The sequence below is a fragment of the Ictidomys tridecemlineatus genome, chromosome 5 (assembly GCF_052094955.1).
Source record: "Ictidomys tridecemlineatus isolate mIctTri1 chromosome 5, mIctTri1.hap1, whole genome shotgun sequence".
Classification (NCBI taxonomy): domain Eukaryota; kingdom Metazoa; phylum Chordata; class Mammalia; order Rodentia; family Sciuridae; genus Ictidomys; species Ictidomys tridecemlineatus.
Window position 1 is genome coordinate 56348597 of NC_135481.1, and position 15779 is coordinate 56364375.

At 33.0% G+C, this 15779-nt stretch overlaps 1 protein-coding gene and 1 pseudogene across 4 annotated transcripts in view; one reads left to right on the plus strand and one right to left on the minus strand.

Moving 5' to 3' along the window:
• The window catches only part of Mnat1 (MNAT1 component of CDK activating kinase), a 235271-nt gene that overhangs the window by 115728 nt on the left and 103764 nt on the right, over positions 1-15779 (plus strand). For all 4 annotated transcript variants that reach the window (XM_078050015.1, XM_078050016.1, XM_005322767.5 and 1 more), the window contains exon 7: positions 12374-12495. In XM_078050015.1, coding sequence (XP_077906141.1) covers positions 12374-12495 — 122 coding nt within the window. The remainder of the gene's footprint in view (positions 1-12373; positions 12496-15779) is intronic.
• On the minus strand, positions 3831-5044 carry LOC101974745 (large ribosomal subunit protein uL4 pseudogene; annotated as a pseudogene).

Below are 15779 nucleotides of genomic sequence, written 5' to 3' on the forward strand. Positions count from 1 at the left end.
ATAGACAATAATACAATGTATTTTTTAGTATTATTATTTGAAATATTTTAGTCATGTGTATTTTAACATAGCTGTTGTTTAGAGTTACCATGAAGCTAGTCTTTGCTTTACTATAAAGTTAGTCTTTGCTTTTCCTTTATTTGGGGGGGAAAAAAGAATAAAGGTAATATTTGCAGTATATAGATTATCTAACATAAGTCTTAGTAAATTACAAACTCTTTTTTTGTAGTAGTCTTTGAACTTGTTGAGTAAGAAAAATTAAGCAGTATATTTCAGATTATTGAAAACAGCCATGTACAACCTTTGCATGGTTATTCAAAAGTTTATTTTTCTGTATGGAAATGAGCTGAATTTTGAAACTTTCCATATATGCTTATACTTTTGACCAGCAGATGCTAGGAATCTAAGCTGCATCTTTTAGGAGAAACAGGGGCTCTTTTTTGGTATATTCCAGGGGAATAAAAACATTAATTATATTATTGAATGTACAGTTTACATGCATCTCCCCTTTTCCCTCAGTGTGGATATTAGCTAAGATTATATGACTTTTTGCGGTTCTTTTAAAGACATTTTTTACCTTCAAAGCCTCATTTATTATTCATGTGGCAACAATAATAAAAATGGAAAGGGCTTAAGTTTTATGTACTGCTTTTGAAAGTCAACAGAATATACTTGAATTACTTAATGTGAGTATTTTTTAGGACTCAACGCTAGGACAGACACCACTCTGTATACATTCTCTCTTCCCCCAGTCTTACTTATTCTGTGACTTTGACAATCATTTTGATGCTCATGATTGTACAGTTTCTTTTGGGTTTGTTTTTATTTCCATCTGCCTTTACTGAACATTTCTATTTGGAGTTTTTGCAGTCAACAATCTTGAGTTGATATGAATGGACCATCTTATACTCTTAACAGTTTTATTGAGGTATAATTACTATAAAATTACTCATTTAAAATGTACAATTTGGTGGTTTTTAGTAAATCATTGGATTATTACTTTCATAATATACTTTTAGTATGTTTTCATTATTCTAAAAATGTGTCTCACACTCCTTTTGAATAATGACACATTCATGTTCCTAGCCTGTAGCAGTCATTAATTTGCTTTCTATCTCCAGATTTGTCCTTTCTGGACATTTCATAAAAGTTGAGGCTATACAATATGTGGTTTTTTGCAGCTGGCTTTTTTAAAATTCTAATTTGTATAGTTTCTGAAGTAGTTCCATGTTGTAGTATGTATCAGCATTTTATGTTTTTTATTGCTGAATAGTACTATATTCAACATTATTATATGATCATTGAATGAACAAATTCATATTCATATTGTATGACTATACTTCATCTTGTTTATTCATTCATTAGTTGATGAAAATTTAGATTATTTTTACTATTTGGCTACTATAAGTAATGCTTATATGAACACTCATGTATAAATCTTTGTGTGATCATAGGTTTTTACTTCTCTTGGGTAGATACTTATAAGTGGAATTACTAAACCATATAATAAAGTTACTTGTAAATTTCATAAAAACTACTAAATTAATTTCCAAAGTGGCTATATCAGTGTACATACTCATCTGTTATGTAAAAGCGTTCTAATTTCTCCACATCCTTACCAATACTTTTTTATTGTTTGTTCTTTTAATTATAGCCATGTATTTCATTGTACTTTAATTTATCTTTTTTTTCTGAAGATTAATGATATTGGGCATTATTTCATGTACTTATCAGCTATTTGTATTTCTTTGTTGGTTAAAGCCTTAGCCCATTTTTAAATTGGGTTATCTTTTTATTATTTAGTTATAAGAGTTCTGTGTGTATATATATATATATTCTGAATAAAATTTATTTATAAAATAATTGATTTGCAAATAATTTCTCCCAGTCTGCATTTTATCTTTTTTAAAAAATCTTTGTCCTCAAGACTTCCCTTTCCTAATTTTCCTGTTTCTACTAGTTAGTTCTCTCTGATTTTCCCATATTAGTTTCCACCTCAGATATACTAGATTGCTACCAATTCTTTTAGTTTTAATAACGATCATTATTCTTTAGTTTTTCTTTTCAGCTCAGTTATTATTCAAATTTGAACTATATTTCTTCACCCTTAATTACTAAAATAGCTGCAAATTTGACCTGCTTCATTCTGTTCTTTCTTGTTTTTTAAAAATTGTTTTTTTAGATATCAGTGAACCTTTATTTTATATGCAGTGCTGAGAGTCAAATCCAGTGCCTCACACATGCTAGGAAAGTGCTCTACCACTAAGCCACAACCCAGCACCCATTCTGGTTCTTTCTTTGGCAGTTTTTTCTGTTTTTCTTTGCTATACATGCATAGCTTTTTTTTTTTCAAAAATAATAAAGATTCCATGATCTATTTTAAAATTTTTATGATGAAAAATTTGAGAATTATCAAAGTAGAAGACTAATGAATACTCATGCCTAATGCCTAGATTCAATAATCTTTAATATTCTGGCATATTTTTTCATAGATTTGTATTTTTTTCTGAACTAGTTTAATTTACAGTTTTCATGAAATTTTACTTTTCACTTCTTCAGCCTGCATCTCCCTCTGACCTGTTCCTGTGTAGGACATTCTCAGAAATTACTATAAAAAAAAAGAATAACAATTCTATAATATCATTTGATATCCGGTACATTTTCAAAATATCCCTAGTTGTCTCCCAGATATCTCATCTTTTTACTCTATCCAATTCAATTCTTAAAACAGGGATTCTTATGATGTTTATTAAAGACTATGTTAATTTTCTTTCTAATCAGAAGAACCCACCCTACCCCATACTTTGTACTTCTTTCTTATGACATTGATTTATTGAAGAGAACAGACTGGTTGTCTTGAAGTATGGCTTTTCAGTTCGTTTCTCTATGGTATTATTCAACATTGTCCCTAGGATATTTTTATCTTATTTATATGGTGGTAAATATAAAATATACAATAAAGAGGAAAATATGAATATTTTATAATTTTATCACCTAAAGATAGCTACCATTAACATTGTTTTCTTATGCAGATATAAAAATAGACTATATTGATTATATACTTAATATTTTATGATTTTTCATTGAACTATTTTAATGGCTACATTCTGTTTTATATTATTATTTAACATATGTTTACTTAAGTTTTCCAATATAGTTTGGACATTGTTTCCTTTTGGCTTATCACAGTATAAAATGTGGTGAACAGTCTTATGAATAAAAGTTTATTATATTTTTGATTTTTTTCTCATAAATTCTTACAAATGAAATTACTAGGTCAAAATGTTTAACAGTTTACTAAATTGCTTTTTTTTAAAAAAAGCAATTCCATAATTTGCTCTCCTACCAGCAGTGTACATGAGCATCTTACTTTGCACTTTCTTGTGATATTAAATGTTCATTTTATCATTTATTTGTTAATATGATAGAAACAAGATATTCCAGTATTGTTTTGAAGGCTCTGGTTTCTTACCTTGTGAAGTTCAAATTAGCTATAGAGTCTTTTCTGGCTGTAATTCAAGCTCTCTGTATGATTTCAAGTTCTTCTCACCCTCCCTTTCCCATATACCTGTTCTCTACTTAAGTTTTCTTACTTGTTGAGAAACAACATACATATTGCTCTGATAGTATAACTGTCCTCCCCCTTGCCTTGCATTTGTGGAGCTTGTTCAGTTTCTGAAGTCTAGCTCAAGTTGCAGTTTTTGACCTTTATTAATCTTCCTCACTTCTGATTTTCTTTTTTTTGTCACTACATCTTGGATCAGCTCTTTATTCAAAATAAAGTGTCCAAAATTATTTAAACTTATGGAACAAAACAGATTTTTAAGAGTTTATGCGGCAGACGTTTTCTCTTCTGCAACAGATTTCTTTTCAGCTATTTGTTTCTTGGAAGGTGCAGCCTTCTTCCCCACAGGCTTCTTCTGCTTAACACCAACAGCCTTCTTTCCCTGCTTCTTCACCACAGCAATCTTGCCTGCAGCCCCCTTCTGATCTTTCTTATCTGATTTAGCTGGTGCTGCTAGTTCACCGGAGTTTGTGATTTTGGCCTATCGAAGAATGGTATTCCTGCGCATAGTCTTTGCGTATGGATTTAGCTTCAACTTGATTCTAAGGTTTTTCAATGGATTTTTCTTCACGACTCTGCGATGAATCTTCTTACATGATGCCCTGAGAGCTCTTTGAATTTCTGGGCTTTTCAAGATTCTGCTCAGGTCTGTATTGATCATCTTGTGCATAGGGAGATTATAGTTACTCTTGAGGGAAGCAGCTTTAAGCCAAGTGCCACATAGTTCGTCTAACTTCCGAAAAGCACTTTCAGTCCAAATGCAGAAACGCCCCACCAGGAGCAAGTTTCAAAATGTTCAGTTTGCTTACATTAATTAGAGTAATTCCAGGAATATTTCTGAAGGCCTTGATGATACCATTGTCTTCGTTATACAGGGGCCCCTGTGCTATATACAATGATGGTTTAGTTTCTCATTTTGCCTTTGCCAGCATAGACCTTTTTGATATCATTCCAGGCTTTAAGCTTCTTAAGAAGCAAAACAGCCTCCTTGGTCTTCTTGTAACCTTCAACTTTATCTTCCACCACCAAAGGGAATTCAGGAACTTCCTCAATTCGGTGACCTTTAGACATGACCAGTGCTGGTCAGGCTGAGGCAGCCAAGGCAGAGCAGATAGTATCACTTTTGGGTTGTGTTTACTCTAGGGTGCCAAAGACGCCATGTTTTGGTTGGTGTGAACATGCAGCCTCTTCTACACGTATCTCCAAAGGCAACCTGGCCAGAATGGTGGGTCCCACCACCTCGAACTCTGGGAATTCGAGCCACACCTCTGCCAGTACCCCAAGACTCAGCACTGGTTTGATGACCTGCCAATTCACTGACAGCATAAGGCTGTCTGTTGTTTTTACGCAACTCTTGTGAAGAAAGTTCACAATATCTGATCAAATTGGAGCCTTGAACACAGCAGGCAAAGTGAGATTTTTGCTAGATGACTCCCCCTTTTCAGAGTACACAGATATCAGGGGTCTAGCACAAGCCATGGCCAGGGGAGGAGAAGGCCAGGCTCCTGTAGATCCAGCTGCTCCCACAGGAAAAGGAAGTACTTAGCCTCACTTCTGATCTTCTGTAGCACTTAAGTACCATATGGCACCCAGATAAATTTTATTTATTTGTATGACTAAGTTTCTCATACAATGACTTCCTTAATCTGAATTTTCCTTTTACTGATCATTTAGAAAAATATCATATTGTGTTGGTGGAAATATTACATTCAATAATATTTTGCATCTATATAGACTTTTTGAACACCCTTTTGCCTTCAGTCATTAAAACTCAGTCATTAAAACAATTTTCTCAGGGGTTGTTAGGACATAATCTGATCTGTTGGTGATTTTAGAAAAATCTTAATTATGTCAGTGAGGGTAAATGATGTTATCTAAGTTCTTCCTAGGTTTTATATCTCAGAAATTTACCATCTATATCTCACACTGGTTTTTATTCTTTGGCTGGAAGGGGGATAGATTGAATGTTAGAAGGCCAATTTGTGTATCATATGTGAACTTTATTTTACTCTTCTTAATGATAAACAGAATAACCACCAAATAATATTTATTTTTCTGTAAATATCTCATTTATCTCATATATTTATATGTACCCCACTCTACTTTTCCTGCTAATTAAACCCAAGGTCTCATGTGTGCTAGGTAAGCACTCTACCACTGAGCTGTATCCCCAACCTGTAATTTTTTAATACTCCTATGGTATTTTAAGTATCTGAGCTATTAGAATTTGTGTAAAATTTGATCTAAACCATCTGTGATTCACTTTTTGACTTTATACTTTTAAATTAAGCAAACATTATATTGTCTATAAATAAGTTATTAACATTCAGTGTAGAGTGGCAGAACCTTCACTGAACAGGCATTAGTGTCTGACTATAACTATTCAGTCTTAGTAAGATTTATACTTGGGAGATATTAATTTCCATATTCATAAAATCAGGGAGTTAAAGGGAAAAACACAGACTTTGGAATTTAATAGATTTGGCTTTTGATCTTCAACTTGTCACTAACTAGGAAAGAACTTGTTCAGTCACATGTTTTAGTCCCATTTCCTTACTAGGAGAGTAGGGATTAAAGTACTTACCTTGTGAAATTATTTTGAATGCTAATGAGATAATTCATTTAAAACCCTTTGAATAGTGCCTGGTGCAGAGTGAATAATGAATATTATTAGATGATTTTTTTATGTGTCTATAAAATTCAGAGAAGATTTTGAATTATATGATAGCATAACGTTAGTCACTTGGGTATTGTTAATATTTAGGGAGGGTGATTAGTTTTATTTTTGCTGTAATGACTTAAAAACATTATCTTTCTCAAGTGTTTTCTTCCTTGGAAAATGTTCCAGCTCTTGAAGCTACCTATTCTGTGCCAGCCATCCTGGTTGAATGAAATGTTAATGGGGTTTTAATGATTGTGCTTCTTTAATTGTTTAAGGTTTTTCTTTTTCCTTTTCCCTTCTCTACTGCCTTCCTCATTTCTCCTAACTTACACAAGACAATGATAACTGGACTTTTTGTATAATATGATAGCATAATTTAGTGCCTAGCAACCTATGAATACGATGCTTGAAAACAGGAATGTCAGATTACTACTCAAAATATTCCACTTGTTATTATTCGCCCTACTTTTATCTTCTGGCAACCGCCTTCTATTTTTTGTCTCTACGAAATTGACTACTTTAGGAACTTCATTTAACTGTAATTATATAACATTTGTCTTTTTATGACAGGCTTATTTCACTTACCATAAGGTCTTCAGTTTTATCCATGTGTCATATGTCAGCATTTTCTTCCTTTATAAGGCTGAATAATATTTCATTGTATGTATATTTATACATATACACCACATTTTATTTATTCATTCATTCTTCAATATATACTGGATTGCTTCTACCAGTGTATCATTATTTGGCTATTGTAAATTTTGCTTCTATGAACATGCTTGAGTGTATGAATTATTTAATGTGGGTTGTAGAAATGTAATGCATTATACCTATGGAATAGCTCTAATGGCCTTTTTTTTTTTTTGGTGCCTAGATTTTATTTCTGAATACTATTCTATAATAAAAGGGTAATGGGTTTGAAACTGTTCTTTGACTTCTCTCTGATATACATCCAGAAGTGGAATTGCTGGTAATTCTTTTCTTAATTTTTTGAGGACTTGCTATACCGTTTTCCATAGTGGCTGTACCGTTTTACATTTCCAGCAGCAGTTCCTAAGAGTTCAGATTTTTCTTGCTTATTTCCATTTTCTCCTTTGAAAAGTAGTCATCTTAAATAGCTATAGGTATGAAGTGATATCTCATCATGGAGTTGATTTGCATTTCCCTAATAACTAGTGATGTTGAACATCTTTTCATGTAGTTATTGGCTACATGTATACCATATTTGGAGAAATGTCTTTTCAAGGCCTTTGTCCATTTTCTGGTAAGGGATTTTGAGATCACAATGTCAGTGATGCCATTAATATGACTAAACTAGCTAGAATGATGCTGCATGGGATTGAACGTGTTGAAGAGAAAGCCCGAAAGTTAGGTACAAACATTTTTTTTTTTTTTAGAGTTGTAGATGGACAGAATACATTTTTATTTTATTTGTTTATTTTTATGTGGTGCTGAGGATCAAACCCAGTGCCTCACACATGTTAGGCAAGCTCTCTACCACTGAGCCCCAGCCCCAGCCCCAAGTGCAAACAATTTTAGTGATTGTTCCTCATTTTGCTACAATTCCATTTTATGACTTTTAAATATGTCTTGTTCCCCTCCTTCCCCCTTTAAAAATAAGGGATAGCGTGTGTCATATGCATCCAACATAGCAATTTAGGACAAAAGAAGAATCTAAAGGAGGTAATAGCAGAAAAAATTATAAGTGAGAAAATAAGGGAATTAACAACTACCCAAATAGTTTTCGAAGAATTATGAAATAGAGAAATAGATGAGAAATTGGTAAGTAATAATACTAGAGTTAGAATCAGAAAATATGCACTATATATAAAAAACGATTTTTATAAATTAGAATTCTAGGCCCAGATGTATGGTACATATGTAAGTCTTAATGTAATGATGTTGGATGGTTGAGTTGTATTTTATTTTGTATACTAGTGATTAGATATGGTCATTAGACCTTTGTATTTTAGTTAACCATTATTTCTTTCTTCTCAGAAAAATACCTAGGTGTTTTAATTCAATTTAGCTCTCAGTATAAAATTTTCTTACTTTGTATATATACAAAATAGATAAATATTTGGTAAATTGATTCCATTGTAAAGTTCTTGGAGAACAGACATTTATGTGGCAAATGTTTCAGGGAATAATTGTGTTAGCTTTCTTTCCTAATTAGGGTTGTCAAGAAAACGCTGATTACCAAACTATTTAATAAAAATAGGAAAATGTGAGGATGGACTATGCTTATATTTTTTGCTGAGTTCTACTACATTGAACAGTTGCACTGCTTAAAGCTAAATTTGAACTTGATGGATTTAGTTTTCTTCCTTTAAAAGCTATGTTAGTGACTATAAATTATTTAATGTGGGTTGCAGAAATGTAATGCATTATACCTATGGAATAGCTCTAATGGCTATTTTTTTTTTGGTGCCTAGATTTTATTTCTGAATACCATTCTATAATAAAAAGATAATGGATTGGAGAAAGGGCTGATTCCAGAGATGGGATTGGAAAAAGATAATATGGACCTGAAAGATCTTGTTGAATGAGAAAACACAATGTGTTTGAAAAAAAGTAAATGATGGGAACACGTCTATGGGGCATAGGAGTCTACCTGAAGAGGCTCCCGTTGTGCAAATCTTCAATTTGCACTAATTATCTTTTAATCCATCCCCTATTTCTTCTGCTATCCACTGTTCATTCAATAGAGTACTATTTAGTTTCCAGGTGTTAGAGTAGCTTCTATTTTTAATTTTATAATTGATTTCTAATTTCATTCTATTATGATCTAATAGAATACAAGGTATTATGTCTATTTTTTTGTATTTGCTAATAGTTACTTTGTGGCCTAAGATATGGTCTATTTTAGAGAAGAATGTGTGTGCTGCTGAAAAGAAATATTATTTAGTTATTGATGGATGAAATAGTCTATATATCTTTTAAGTCTAAATTATTAACTGTAGTTTTTAGTTCTGTAGCTTCTTCATTTAGTTTTTGTTTGTAGGATCTTCTAGTGGTGAGAGGCATGTTAAGTCTCCCAGAATTATTGTGTTGTGGTCTATTAGATTCCTGAAATTGAGAAGGGATTGTTTGATATACATAGATGCTCCACTATTCGGGGCATAAATATTTACGATTATTATATCTTGTTGATGTATAATTCCCTTAAGCAGTATGAAATGACCTTCTCGGTCTCTTCTGATTCACTTTGGCTTGAAGTTCACTTTATCTGATATGAGGATAGAAACACCTGCTTGTTTATGAGATCTGTGTGAATGATGCTTTTCCCCATTCTTTTGCCTCTAGTCTGTGGATGTGTTTGCCTATGAGGTAACTCTCTTGGAGACAGCATATTGTTGGGCCTTGTTTTTTAATCCAATCTGCCAGTCTGTGTCTTTTGATTTGGTGAGTTTAGGCCATTTACATTCAGTGCTATTATTGAGAAATGATTTTTATTCCCTGTCATTTTGATTTATTTCTAGTTTTTAATTTGAATTAGTTTCTCCTTGGTTGACTATTTTTCTAGTGTAGTTCCTCCCTTTGTTGGTTCACTTTTATTTTCATTTCTTCTTCATGAAATATTTTATTGAGAATGTTTGTAAGGCTTTCTAGTTTTAAATTCTTTCAATTTTTTTTAATCATGGAAGGCTTTTATTCCATTATAATTTCTGAAACTTAATTTTCATGGGTATAGTATTCTTGGCTGCCATTCATTTTCTTTCAGAGCTTGGTATATAATTCCAAGACATCCTAGCTTTGAGGATCTGTGTTGAGCCATCAGCTGAGATCCAGATTGGTTTCCTCTAAGTGTGACATGTTGTTTTTCTCTGACAGCCTTTTTAAAAAAATTGTGTATGTTAGGCATATTCATAATAATATTGTGTATGTTAGGCATATTCATAATAATATGCCTTGGTGTGTGTCTGTTGTAATTTTGTATATTTGGGGTCCTGCAAGCCTCCTGTATTTGATTTTTCATTTCATTGTTTAGTTTTGGGAAATTTTCAGGTATTATTTCATTGAAAAGATTGTGTATTCCTTTGGTTTGTATCTCTATGCCTTCATGTATTCTGATAAATCTTAATTTTGGTCTTTTCAGGTTATCCCATATTTTTTGGAAGTTCTGTTGATAGTCTCTTCATAGCTTTCCTTCATGGTTATCTTTATTTTCATGGTCAGCTTTATTTTATTGAAGTGATCTTTCATCTCCTATATTTTCTCTCTGATTTCACTCCTTACAGTGTTCTTTTTCTCATAGATTAGTTTAACTTGTATATTCTAAACTCCTTCGAATGTTTCTTTCACTGTCACATTGATGAATTCCATTATTGAAGTATCTTGGTTTGTTTGGGTCAATTTGTTCCCTTGATTTTTTTATGCTGTTTGTGTGGCTACCCATCTAACAGTATGGATCCAAGGCTGTAGAATTTCTACCCTGTAGACTTGTAGTGTCCCTGAAGGTTTCCAGTACTTTATTGTTTATGGGAAGACAAATAATAATAATAATAATTAATGCAAATAATATGTTGCATTAAATGAAAAAGTTCTTGTTATGATGTCTATAGCATTGTCACAATAAATAGAAATGATCACTTATTGCCTACAATAAATACAGTAAGTTTGCAAAAGAGTTCACAATTCAAATGGTAGACAGGGAGAGGATAGAATTGGTGTTTGAAAAGTTAAAAATAAAAAAATTAAACAATACCAAACAAAACTGAAATATATGAATCAAACATCCTAATCCTCAAAAAACTGGTCCCTGAAAAATGATTGGTTTCAAAAATGCTAGAAATGAGGAGGAAAAAAACAAAACAAAACTGTGAAATTGTATAAATGTCCTTGAACTATTCTACCATTAAGGTCAGAATTAAACAGAAAAGTAAAAAAGAACAACAGCAACAAAAAATCTCAATGAAAAGTTAAAGAATTGTTTCCTTTGGAGTTCAGAAGATTCTCAGCTTCCTTTCTCAGCATTGCTATGTAGGTTTTCTGGAGTATGATGCTTGCTCCACCTTCAGGGTGTGGTTACTGGAGTGAGAGAGGTAATCTTATAGGTGGAACTCTGGAGGCAGGAATTAGGCTTTGGTAGACTCCAGGCTGTTTGCTAAATGTCAGTTGGTCTGGAGATTTTAAGTCAGCACTCCTCCATGGCCCAGCACTTGCTGGTTCATGCTGGAAAACTCTACCCTTGGGATTGTCCGTGGGTTCCACTCAGGTGGTGGAGCAACCAGTTCTACTCTTGTCATCTGTGGACCCCATGCTTTCTGGTCTCAGGTTCAGTCTCCAAACTCAATCTCTCCTGCCTCAGACTTTCTGAATTCCTAGCCAAGCCCACCTCTCCTAATGCATCCCATAAGCACCTGGATTGGAGGGGGAGGGGAAGATCTGGATATGTTTCCATGACCAGTTGTTTCTCTGTATAAACCTCTCTCACATTTGATTTTCTCTTGCTCACTTAGGCACACTCTGTGTCATGCAATGTGAGTTTACCAGTCCTGTGTTTTGGTTCAAACATGGGTTTGCCAGGAATCGGCTCCCTCTGGTGCTGTCCCCCTGCACCATGGCTGCAAAATGGTTCCTTCCTCTGTCCTATGTATGCAGCCTGGAGAGATGGCAGCTTCTTTCTCATCCAAGGATATTGTGCAGCCATCTTTCAGTGTAGTCCGGCAGTGTCTTTGATCTCTAAACTCTCCATACGCAGACATAACTCAGTCTTCCTAAAAATGCAGGTTTCTATGATTCCCTTATTTTTCCAAATTGCTTATGGAGGGACTGCTTCCAGTGGTGCTTCTGGCCATGGCAACACCTGCAGTGCTGGGGAGTTTTTCCTTATTTTATTATATCCAACTTCCTGAGTCCTTCATCTGTTTTGAGTGTCCAATATTAAATTCCAGTAAAGTCTTCCTCATCCTCTGCTTTTTTTATTCACTACCCTGCTGAGAAGCTGCCTATCTGCTTTCTTGGTTTTATGCTATGGAGCAGCCAGGACAGCAACTTTCTGTATTTCACTATCTTGAAAAACCTCCTAATGGATATTATTTTTAAATATGAGGAATTTAGTCCATCTTTGAAATGACTACAATTAACTAACAATATGAAAGTAATATTAAAAGAACCAATTTCTTTCCTTTTTGAAATAGGGTCAACATATTTCATTGGCACCTGTTCATAAGCTTGAAGAAGCTCTCTATGAATACCAACCACTGCAAATAGAGACATGTGGACCAAAAGTTCCTGAGCTTGAGATGCTGGGAAGACTTGGGTAAGTGTCCAAAAGAACTTTGCATTGAGGAACTGAAGTGTAGGGCTTTCTTGCTGATATTTTTAATTAACACTTAAACATTCTTAGATTTTGAGTTTATAGAACTTAACTCTTTTTTTTTTAAATAAGCAGTGCTTAATACTAAATTTTATGTAGTACATTAATATTCTAGCACTGGTGTTAGGTTTCTTGAGAATTGGAATGTAGTATTCTTAGGGCTGTCCTTGGCAGGCATGTTGAAGTGGGTAGTCATTTTCAGATCACCATGTTTTTTTTTTTTTTTTTAACTGGGTCTTAACTTAGTCTGTAGTAAGTCAGTAAAAATATGAGTTGGGCTCCTTGCCATGAAATAAGGATAGATTTATTCACTGTTTGCTGTCTACTGTGAAACTACATTTATAAGACATGAGCCACAAAATATATTTTGTCAAAAGGTATAATGTAGATCTGGCCCAATGGCTCACCTGCCATATTATGTGCATCCATTTTGGAAATAAATCTGGAATCATGACTACTGTAAATGATGGAAATGGTCACAGTCTGTCTCATGGAAATAAATGTATATTTCCATTCTTGAAAGATACAGACACAAATATTTCTGGATGGAGTAAGTAATTTTTTGGTCTGGCTTTTCAATGTAAACTGTTGAATGGAAGGTTGATCCATAATTTCTTGTTTCTTAATAGAAGAAAGTAGTCTAAAGAATATTATATGAAAGGAAATAATGGGTACAGTGAGGCCAAGTAATTGCTGGACAAAACAAAAGATTAAATAAAAAATAAAACCTACATACATTTTCAAAATTAAAATCTTGAACTTGAAGCATATCATTCTACATGTTATCCTAAAGATTCCAAGATAAACTTACAATTAAAATGATGTATTGTTTACGTATCTAACTTTGGATAGAGCTTAAGCCTAGACCTCTTTAACTCTGTGTTCTTTTGAAGTCCCTTAATCTGTAGGTGTCAAGTCTGTGGGATTTGAAACAAAACCCAAAACCCACCTTGAGGTAGTAAATTTATCAAATATAAAGAATATTGTATTTTATGATGTAAAAATGTTAGATGTGGTGTACACATTGATTTTTAAAAATCTCTTGCTAAATTACCAAGAATTTGAATTAAGTATCTCTAAATTTCTTTTAAAATGTTTACTTTTAATATCAGTGAAGATAAAATATTTAAAATAGCAATTTGTCTTTCACAGGATTTTGCATTTTCCAGTTTTCTCATAAAAATAAATACCTGAGAGATCATGGAAATGGTCATACATAATAACAGTGCATTGTGTATTTTACTATATATAGAGAAGTAAAATATGTGACCACGATAGTACAAAAGATGGAAGGGGCAGGGAAAGAAAAGAAAGTTTGTTGTTGTAAATGTTATTACTTGTAGTTGAAATAGTATAGTGTTATCTGGAGAGACTGGTGAGTTAAAGATGTTTAATAAAACCAGGAGACATAATAGCAAGCCAATATCAGAGAAGATGGAATCATAAAAGTACTTAATGAAAAGGAAAGCAGGAAAAGAGACAAAAAAGAATGAAAAAAATCTGACAATTAGAAAACAAATAGCATAATAGATAAAAATCGTAACCCATATAACAAGTTAAATATAAATGCTGTAAACTAGCATAGTCAATAGAAATTTCTGCAGTGATGTAAATGGTCGATGTGTGTACTGTCCATTTGATAGACAGTCCTCAGATATTTTTACTGAGCACTTGAAATATGTTTAGTGTAATCAAAGAACTGAATTTTAAAATTTGCATTTACTTAAATTTAAATTTAAGTAGATAGGTGTTGGCGTCGGCTATCATTGAACAACACAGGGCTGAATACTCCAAATAATAAAGATTGAAATATTGGGTTTAACATCCTCCCCCAAAAAATGTAAGGAGAAGAAACAAGATTTACTATGTTTCTGTAGGTATTTGGCAAAATACAGGTATGTTAAAAGTTTCTTTGGGCTTCTTCAATCTTTGTTTTGTTGTTCTAGTTTTGTAAATACTTCAACCATTATCTCTTCAAATACCCTTTTGGAATACTACCTCTTTCTGAATTCATTGTGAAACTCAGATTTCACATGTTAAACTTCATTTTAACCTCCATTTTTATAGTGGTATAATGCATATAACATAAATCATACTATCTTAAATTTTAAGTGTACAGTTCAGTGATATGAAGTAGATTCTCATTCATATTCATAAATCTCCATTCCTTTTTCTTCTTGGTTCCCACAACAACCATTTCATTTTTTGACTACTGTAAGTATCTCATATAAGTGGAATCATACAGTATTTGTTATTTGTGAATGGCTTATTTAATTTAGTAAAAATATCCTCAGGAGTTAGCTATATTGAGTGTATATGACAGCTTTTTAGAGCTGAACAATACCAGGTTGTATATATATACCTCTTTTACTTATCCATTTATCCCTAGTTATGATTTGAATCTGGAATGTTCTCCAAAGGTTCATATGTTGAAGGCTTGACCTTCAAAGCAGCAGAACTTCTGAAGTGGGGTTTTGGGGAAGTATTTCAATCATGAGATCTCTGATTTCATCAATGGATCAATCAATCTATTGATCGGTTTATAACTGGATGGACTATATGGAGGTTTTGGCAGGTATAGGAGGTGGAGCCTAATGGAGGAAATAGGTCACTAAGGGAATGCCCCCAAGGGATGCATCCTTAGTCCTTTCTCTCTCTTTTCTCTTTTCCCTTTCATGGCTGTCAAAGTGCTGGACAGCTTTCTTTCTCCATGTTCTTAGGTCATAATGTTCTGTCTCATCTCAGGCCCAAAGCATGGATTCAAGGAGACATGGACCAAAATAAATGAGCCAAAATAATATAAATATTTTTAAAGTTGTTTTTTGTTACAGTGACAAAAAGTTAACACAATAATTATAATATATATTTATATTTACAGTATTATATATATATGTATATATGTATACATATATACACATACACACACACACACACACACCCCATGATTTATCCATTCATCTGTGATGGACTCTATGAAGTTTCTTCCATATTTGGGCTATTGTGAATAATGCTGCAATGAACATGAGAACACAAATCTGTCTTTGAGGTACTGATTTTATTTCCTTTGAGTATATACCCTGAAAAAGCTATTGCTAGGTCATTTGTTGATTCTCTTTTTAATTTTTTGAGGAACTTCATGCTGTTTTCTATAATGACTCTACCAACTAACATTTTCACTAACAATGCCTTAGGATTCCCTGTTCTTTATATTATTCTATATATGTATT